This window comes from Mustela putorius, unplaced genomic scaffold (assembly GCF_011764305.1).
Source record: "Mustela putorius furo isolate JIRA1106 unplaced genomic scaffold, ASM1176430v1.1 tig00000929_pilon_pilon_pilon, whole genome shotgun sequence".
Classification (NCBI taxonomy): domain Eukaryota; kingdom Metazoa; phylum Chordata; class Mammalia; order Carnivora; family Mustelidae; genus Mustela; species Mustela putorius.
In genome coordinates this window covers 2709640-2718571 of record NW_025421520.1, presented here as the reverse complement: position 1 = coordinate 2718571, position 8932 = coordinate 2709640, and the positions used below count along the sequence as shown (strand labels likewise).

The 8932-nt window shown below is 58.4% G+C and overlaps 1 protein-coding gene across 1 annotated transcript; it reads left to right on the top strand.

The window, feature by feature from the left end:
* Positions 1 to 884: 884 nt before the first annotated feature.
* Positions 885 to 7536, top strand: EN2 (engrailed homeobox 2). Its single transcript, XM_004766040.2, has 2 exons — positions 885 to 2050; positions 5305 to 7536. The coding sequence occupies exons 1-2, from the start codon at positions 1387 to 1389 to the stop codon at positions 5619 to 5621; spliced, it is 981 nt and encodes a 326-aa protein (XP_004766097.2). The 5' UTR covers positions 885 to 1386; the 3' UTR covers positions 5622 to 7536.
* Positions 7537 to 8932: the final 1396 nt, after the last annotated feature.

Here is an 8932-nt window from a genome sequence, read left to right as displayed (position 1 = left end):
GAATCTGCCGGGCTAGCCAAGTCAAGAGTAAGTGACAACTTCCCTCTCCACCAGCAAGGAAAGGAGACGACAAACGTCCCTTTGTACCTCGGCAGCTCATTTAATATTATTTATGCATTTTGTGCAAGGAATTGTGGGATTTTTCCCCACGGTAAACAATATGGAAATGTCAAAAATCGCAGTCTTCCAGCGCGTGTCCACGGACGCACACCAGGGTGACCTGACGGTGGCCGGGGCTCCTCGGGCCCCCGAACCGAGAGGCGGCGGCGAGTGCGCGAGCGAGCGCAGGAAGCACGGTCGCGGGCTCGCTGGGGCCGGCGCTCCCGCACGCGGAGCCGGAGGACGCGGCCGCTTTAAGGGGGGGAGGGGCGGCGGCGGCGGGGGAGGGGCGGCGAGCGGCTCCTGTCACCGAGCGGCCGCCGGCGCGTCACGTGGGCGCGCCGCGCCGCGGCCATTGGCCCGAGGCACGTGTCCAGGAGCCCGGCCCGCGACGTCACTCGAGGGGGCTCTGTTAAAAATAAGAACAAAAATCCAGAGTGAAAGTGTCTCAGGTCGCGCCAAGTGGCCTGCAGAGCGCCCGAGCCCGCGCGGAGGCCGAGGCGGCGAGGGCGCGCAGACCGCCCGGCCCGGCCCGCGCCTCCCGCCGCTCACCCATGCGCCTCGGGCCGCGGGGCTCGGCGGGGCTCGGCGGGGGCGCGGCCGCACGCCGGTGGGGCGCCCGGGCCCGCAGCGGGGCGGCGGCCGAGCGCAGCGCGGGCCCGCGGGCCTCCATGTGCGTGCTGGCGGCGGCGGCGGGCGCGCTGACCGCTCGCGCCCCGCACCCTCGAGGGCCAGCCGGGGCGCGCGGGCGGGGGCGGCCGGGCGGCGGCGGCAGCGGCGGCGGCGGCGGCGGCCCGAGCGGGCCCGGGCGGGCGTGAGCGCGGGGGAGCGCGCTGCCTGCATGCGCGCAGCTCCGGCCCCGGGAGGCCGCGGCGGCAGCGCGGGAGCCGGAGCCGGAGGCAGCCGGACGCGGAGCGGAGCGCGGAGCCCTGGAGGAGCCCCGGCTCCCCGCCGGACCGTTGTGACTGGGTAGCGCCCGGGGAAGGCGCGCGGCGAAGACGAGGACCCGACTCTTTTGAACCTCCCGGCGTCTGGGCGCGGGGAGACTCTTGGTATTTTCTAACTCAACTCGCGGATCGGAACGTGGCTCCCCTCCAAACGCGGCCGGTGACTTGTAGGACCCCAGCCCTGGCCTCGGCCGCCGCGCACGCCCTCGGAAGCCTCGGCGGGCTAGGAGCGCGAGCCGGCCGCGAGTGTCTCGGTGCGCGCCACGGGCGGGCCGAGGGCTGATTGGCAGGGGGGGGGGAGGGTCCCCGGAGAACCAGTTTGGGATTTGTCGTGAACAGCATGGAGGAGAATGACCCGAAGCCCAGCGAAGCGGCGGCGGCGGAGGGGCAGCGGCAGCCGGAATCCAGCCCCGGCGGCGGCTCGGGCGGCGGCGGCAGCCCGGGCGACGCGGACACTGGCCGCCGGCGGGCTCTGATGCTGCCCGCGGTCCTGCAGGCGCCGGGCAACCACCAGCACCCGCACCGCATCACCAACTTCTTCATCGACAACATCCTGCGGCCCGAGTTCGGCCGGAGGAAGGACACGGGGACGTGCTGTGCCGGCGCGGGAGGAGGACGAGGCGGTGGAGCCGGCGGGGAAGGCGGCGCGGGCGGCGCGGAAGGAGGCGGCGGCGCGGGCGGCGCCGAGCCCCTCCTGGGGTCTGGCCGAGAGGCCCGGCAGAACGCGCCCAGTGCGCCCGCACCGCTGCCCGGCGGCGGCGGCGACTCTCCGGGCGACGGGGAAGGCGGCTCCAAGGCGCTCTCGCTGCACGGCGGCGCCAAGAAAGGCGGCGACGCCGGGGCCCCCCTGGACGGGACGCTCAAGGCCCGCGCCTTGGGCAGCGGCGACCTGTCGGTGAGCTCGGACTCGGACAGCTCGCAGGCCAGCGCCAACCTGGGCGCGCAGCCCATGCTTTGGCCGGCCTGGGTCTACTGCACGCGCTACTCGGACCGGCCTTCTTCAGGTGAGCCCGTCGTGGGGAGGCTTGCGGGGTTGCGGGGCGGCACAGGCGGGGGAACTTGCCCGAAGGAAGAAGACACCAGGACACCACCCCCAACCCCGGCACACACAAAGACGCACAAACAGAGACATTGTGTGCGGCTGACGCTGGCCAGGGCAGCGGCCGAGGAGGAGAGGGGGCTGGCCTGATTCGCCGGGGGGTACAGATAGCTTCGGAAAACAGAAGCGACAGGACCTTCCCTCTCTGTCTTGCTTTTGGGGCCACTACCAAAAGTCCCTAATCTGCCGCTCTCCTGGCTGGAGTTTATTTGGTGACAGCGCGGGTGGCTGGAAGACTGGCCTAGAAGCTAGCACTCTTAACCCTTTCTCCGTTCTTCCAACTCAGTCCAGACCCAGGACCCGGTCCCGCAGACCTAGACTGCTCCTACGACCCCGTTATCCCAGATGAAGCCAGGGAAGAAAGAGCTAGGTTCCAGGCTCTTCCTTAGACCCCTGGGCCCGGGCTGCGGAGGGAGGAGCAGGGAATAGAGATAGGGAAGGGATGGCAGTAGAGGGGCCCTTCGCTCCATTACGTTGCCTGATTGCAGGGTAGGGGAGCTCAGCCCCCATCTTGCACACTGCTGGAAGGAGGGAGGCCTGCAGTCCCCCAAAGAAAGGACCTTCTGGAGGTTTCCTGGGGCAGCTCCCAGGGCGGAAAGAAGCCGATTTCTGCAGGAGGGTGGGTGGAGGGGCCCGCGGGTGTTTGCAGGGGTTCTGGGTGTATTTTTCATAGATCTGGATTTTTAAAAGCTAAATGCACATCCATGTAGAAATCATCGGTTACATGAAATGGGGGCCCGTGGCTGCAAACCGCCATTAGGGACGGACTCCATTTGTCCCGGAGCTGGTAATCCAGACCCGACCCCGCTGGCCCCCACCCCTCAACTGTTTTGTGGGGTTTGTTTACCCAAATCCCAGCACAACCGAGTCTCCCCTTGGCCGCCTTCCCTCAGAAACGTGTTTGTGTATTTCTGGTGAAATCCACATTTCTCCAGCTAGATCTGAAATTTGCTCCATTGTTCTCGCCTCCCTCCTTTGTTAATATTTAATTAACATATAGACTCACAATGCGAGCGAGGAGCCTCGGCCCGGCTTTGTGCTGCCGCAGAGCCCCGGCCGCGCCAGGCCGGGTGGCCGAGGGAGCCCCGCAGCCCGGCCGGGCCCCAGCCGCTGCTCTTCCTGGACTTAAAAACAAAACAAAACAAAACCAAAAAAACACCAAACAAAACAAAACAACAGCAACAACAAAAACAAACAAGCCACAACTACAAAAAAGAAACCCGTAAGGTAACGTTTGTGTTTCTCGGCCGTTTAGAAAGAAGAGAGGCAGAGTTTTCTTCGCCGATGTTTGCTTCTGTTTCTCAAGTGTGTGCGTTTTGAAAGAAAAAGAGAACTAAAAATTCTGATCTTAGGGAGATTTCCTTTCCGCAAAACGGTGTGTATCGGTTTACGGGCTGGTTCGTGTGTGCAGGAGGAGTCTGGCGGGCAGGGCGCGCGCTTCCCCGCACAGTGGAGGCGCAGAACCGGCTCCCGGAGCACGAGGCCACGGTCGGGTCCGCGCGGGTGCGGGGCCTCGCGAGGCCTCCCGGAGACACCGCTAGCCCTTCGCGCGCGCCCCGGCGGCCTCTCGATCGAAGCCCGCCCGCTGCCGCGGAACCCGCGCCCTCGGAGTGTGCGCGGCGGGAGCGGTGGGTGCGCGCGCGCGGGGGTGGCTGTGTGCGCGGGGCCGCGGCTGTGAGTGTGGGTCTGCCCCCAAATCCAAAAGGCTCGGAGTTTCAGCCAAACGGCCCTTGGAGACCCCTCGCCGGCGCCCACAGCCCCTCTTCCCGAGTTTGCCTCCCCGAGAGCGCACGGCTGGGTCTGCGTGCAGGGAGTTCCCCGGGTCCGCTGGGTCTCGGGACCAGCCGGACCCCGCGCCCCTGCTTTCTTCACTCTCCGGGTTCGGGCCTGGTGCACCCGGAGGCGTCCGCCGAGATCCCTCCGCCGCTGCTGTGCAGGGTGGCGGGGCTGTCCCCTGGCCTGCAGGGTGGGCTCTGAGACCATGGGGGTTCTGGCAGCTTAAGGGAGCCGGCAGGGGTCCAGCCTCCCTGCTGCGGGCTGTCTGGGAAGGAGCTGGGGACGGAGCTCCCCCAAAGCTGGTTCACTTCCCAGAGTAAGAAACCCACACGTGCAGCCCAGACTCCCTCCCCTAACGGGCCTTTGCCGTCTCTTCCCTCAAAGACACCGTTGTAGGGCTGAATTTCTTGATACCACCAAAAAGAAAGCGCTTGGCCCTCCCCTCTCTCCCCTCACTCAGGCCTTTTCAGGTGGTGGGGTCCTAGACCTCGCCACCACTGCCCCACAGCAATCTCGAGTGCTGCAGGGGGTGTCCCAGCGGGAGGAAACCCGAGTGGAGGATCAGAATTCTCTGCACAGGGTCAGCTGGGTTCCTCTGCGGCCTCCAGGGAGGCGGCTCCAGAATGGGGGAACCCGGTCCCCTCTTCTGCCGGGGAGACTTGGTGGGAGGTGAAGGGGGGGCTCTGAGTGGCTCAGTGATCCTTCCCCATCCCGGGCGGATCCCTGTGCTCCCTCCTCTCCTGGAAGGAAACAATGAACTTGGGCCCACAATGCTGTTTAGGGGAGGCAGAAAGGGGGCTGGGGGTGGAGGCAGAGCCAGGGCCTCTCCCGCTCTCCGGATGCACCTGCCCCCTGACTCCGCCACCCCTGGCACCCGAGGGCATCCCCTGTGGGCAGCCAGTGTACTTCCTGTCGCCATTCTCCGGGCTGGGGCTCGTGCTGCTGCTCTGGCTGCCCCTCCCCTCCCCCAACCTTTCCTCGGGCCTCCCTCCCCTTACTCCGGGACAGAGAGGGATAGCAAAGACGGCCTTGCTAGGAAGTTTGGGGGGTTTTCTTTCCTGCAGGAGTTTTCCTTTTATCTGGAGACCTTTCTTTCTTCTTTTTAGAAAAATCTTAAGTAAACTCTGTGCCCCATGTGTGGCTGGAGCTCAGACCCCCAAGATCAATACTCGCATGCTCCACCGCCCCCCCCCCAGCCAGCCAGGTGCCCCTGGAGACCTTTCCGCTAAGCCTGCCCCAACCGCTACACACCCCCTTACACCCCATGATGTCCTGAGCCTGGCTTTCCAGGGGTGGGTCCTGGAGGTGGCTGATGGGGACCTGAGTTGGCAGACAGGCCTGGAGCCCTCCTAACCCAGTTCTCTGTGCACCGCGCCCACCCAGGTCCCAGGTCCCGCAAACCAAAGAAGAAGAACCCCAACAAAGAGGACAAGCGGCCCCGCACGGCCTTCACGGCGGAGCAGCTGCAGCGGCTCAAGGCCGAGTTCCAGACCAACAGGTACCTGACCGAGCAGCGGCGCCAGAGCCTGGCGCAGGAGCTCAGCCTCAACGAGTCGCAGATCAAGATCTGGTTCCAGAACAAGCGGGCCAAGATCAAGAAGGCCACGGGCAGCAAGAACACGCTGGCTGTGCACCTCATGGCCCAGGGCCTGTACAACCACTCGACGACCGCCAAGGAGGGCAAGTCGGACAGCGAGTAGGGCGGGCGGGCGCCGGGCCGGCATCCGTTGGCGCTAAGCAATGCAATAATTTAAAATCATAAAGGGCCAGTGTATAAAGATTATACCAGCATTAATAGTGAAGATATCGTGTATTAGCTATGGTTCTGCAATATTCTATGTATATATAATTTACAGGTGGTGTAAAATCCAAAATATCTGACTATAAAATATTTTTGAGTTTTCCAGTGTTTATGAGATTATGCTAATTTTATGATTTTTTTTTTTTTTTTTTGCGGAGGGGGCTGCTTAGGGTTTCATCTTTTCTAATCCCCTAGGCTCCGTTGTGGGACTTGGGACACTTTTATTTTTTAATTTCAAAAGAAGAAAAAAATTAAAACAACTTGCTGAAGTCCAAAGATTTTTATTGCTGCATTTCACGGGACTGTGAACCGAATAAATAGCTCCTACTTGGTCTCTGAGTTCTGCCCCTTTGTCTGTGTGGGCCTGGTGAGGCCAGCAGGAGGGTCTGCACCCCAGCCCGGAGCCGGCCGCCGGAGGGACACTGGGGTCCTGGGAGGAGTGCCGCTGCTTCTTGGCGGTGGGCAGGAGCGCTCTGGGCTGGGCCGAGGGGCCTTCCAGGCCCCCAGCCGCCGGCGCTTCTCCTCCGGCCTTCTCTCCTCTTCCTCCTCCTCCCCCTCCTCCTCCTCCTCCCCCTGCTCCTCCTCCTCCCCCTGCTCCCCCCTCCTCCTCCTCACCAAGGCCTGGCCAGCACCTCCCTGTGCTTCAGTCCGCGTCTGTCTTTCTGTCCCCAATCCAGCCGCCCCGCTGCCACAGCCGGCTCTCTCGCCTCTGGGCACCACTTCAGGGATCCCAGGCCCATAGGCCCAGCATGTGGCCGGTGGTGGCGGAGCTGCCCCTCGTCCTGTCCCTCCAGGCTCCAGACTCTCCTGCGGCCCTTCAGCTCCCCCAGGCGCTCCGTGGGCCCCAGAAGTGGTGGAGGTCTGCTGCCTCCGGGGCGGACGGAGCTGGTGTTTTCTTCCTTTCTTGTTTTCTTTTCCTTTTTTTTTTCCTCTTTTTTTAAGTGGCTGCTTCTGCTTTGGAGAGCATTCTTTCAAGGTACATATGTGTGTGTGTACGTATCTGTGTACCGCGCACACACAGGCACGGAAGTGTACGAGTCCACAGTTCCCCAGCATGTGGCTCCCTTGACTTTTAGAGGAACTCAGAATCCTCCAGGATCGAGAGGAAGGAGGAAAATGTGTAAATAATCATTTCTTATCACTTTTTGTCTTTTCTTGTTTTTTTTTTTAAATATACATTTTATTTTTTGAAGGTGTGGTACAGTGTAAATTAAATATATTCAATATATCCCCACCAAGTACATATATATAAACAAACACATTATCTATATATATAACTCTGCACTGTCTTCTGTTTAGTGTATGGGAAAAGAATCGTGTCCAAATGTCCATCTGCAGCCGGGACAGCCCAGGGGCGGGGGCGGCGTGTGTCGGTGGCTGAACCGGACCCACAGCCGAATGCCCCCCTCCCAGGACTGAGGGTGAACGTCTCTCTTTGCCTTAAACCTCTTTATTTCACTGCGATAATAGTTTCACTTTGTACATACTAGTGCAAACCTTTTTAAAAAGGAAACTATAAAAAAAAAGTTGTAATTTAAAATTCTGTGAATAACCATCTGCTGCTTAGGAAACTCAATGAAATGATATGCCTTTTTAGCAGGAAGCAAAGTTTTTTGTTTTTTGTTTTTATTTTTAGTTTATAAAACATGTGCATTTTACAGTTCCAGCATCAAATATTTATAATCTTATGAGAAATGAATGTTTCTATTTACAACTGTGGTTATCAGCATTGTGAACATTCCCCTTGCATTTTTTGTGTGTTTAAATTCTTGAAAGTTACATTAAATAAAAACAAAACCCGCTTTATTGTAAAATATTGGATGTCCAAGTTGGCATGACTAGTTTTTCTAAGTGTGTTTCCAAGTCTGGCCCAACGGCTCTGGGCCTCCTCCCGGTCGTGGTGTGGGTGCTCCCTCCCTTTGCCGTGACCGGAGCAGGGGAGCACCTGCCTACCTTCACAGGCAGAGGTGCAAATTAAAAAAAAAAAAAAAAAATGAAGACACTTTGAATATCTCCATGTGTGAGCACAGAAAAACCAAAGTAATTTAAGTACACTTATTTGCCAGAAGGAAGTGTTCAAAAGTATGGTGCCATTTCATTGCATAATTGTTGAAAATCCTACAAAATGCAACAGGTTTGTCTCCCCACTGTTCCTACAGGAGGGAGAGAGATGTTGCTCCCGAGGGGGAGGGTTCTCCTTTTTCATGTTTTGTTGTTGTTTCTATGCCCAGAGCAAAGGACTTGGACACATCCAAAGGCTGAGGCAGGGGAAGGACAGACTGTGTCTGAGCTGACCAGAACACCAGAAGCATCCATCCGGGTAGCGTTCTGGGGAGAGTGGTGACAGCCAGGGTGTCCTGCCAGGATAGCTGAGTGCACAAGGTGTGCCCAACTGATCTCTGTCCAAACTTCCTTGCCATGAAAAAGAAAGAAACTCAGAGACTAGCAAGGATCATTTGCTGCCAAAGGAGATCCGTGTTTTGGGTTCTACATTGGCTTCCCAAATGGAAGCTGGGCCTTTGGGGCAGGAGAGGGGCTCCTCCCAGGATTTGCAAAGATGCATCAAGCCAGAGAAAGCTGGGGTCTCACCACGGAGGCTCTGGAGCCCTATCTGCCTGGTCTCAGGAGTGCCCCAGGGTCATCGCCAATAGGGTGTGATCAATCAGGAAATCCCAGTGTCTCCCCCTTCCCCTACATAATTCTGAGGATTCTTTAGAGTAAACACAAAACAAAAAGGACAGGGGCAATTTCTATTACCTGATTGGTCACCCTCTCTCTCTCTCTCTTTTTAAAGATAGTACAGCAACATTAAACAATCATTCTTTTTAATCTGTTCACAAATCATAACATTATTGATCGAAAACTGTACATTTTCTAAGGTACAGTTTTCTACTGGTACAATTTTCTAAGGTAATGAGTTCCTTTTTTGTAAAGTAATGAGTTCCCCATCCTCAGAGGAGTGCAAGCAAACATTAAGCCTGCAGCAGCATAGGGAGTTTTTCTTTTCTTTTCTATTTATTTATTTATTTATTTATTTGTCTCTGACAAGGGATTGGACGGAATGAACCCCTAGACCCTCAAATGGTTGAGATTCTGGTTTTGCTTCCATATTTATTACATTTTAAAATTCAATCTAAGTTTGAGGCTCGTGAAGAGTCCCTGTTGCCCCAGCCAGCATCTCTGTCTCTCTCTCTCTCTCTCTCTCTCAGT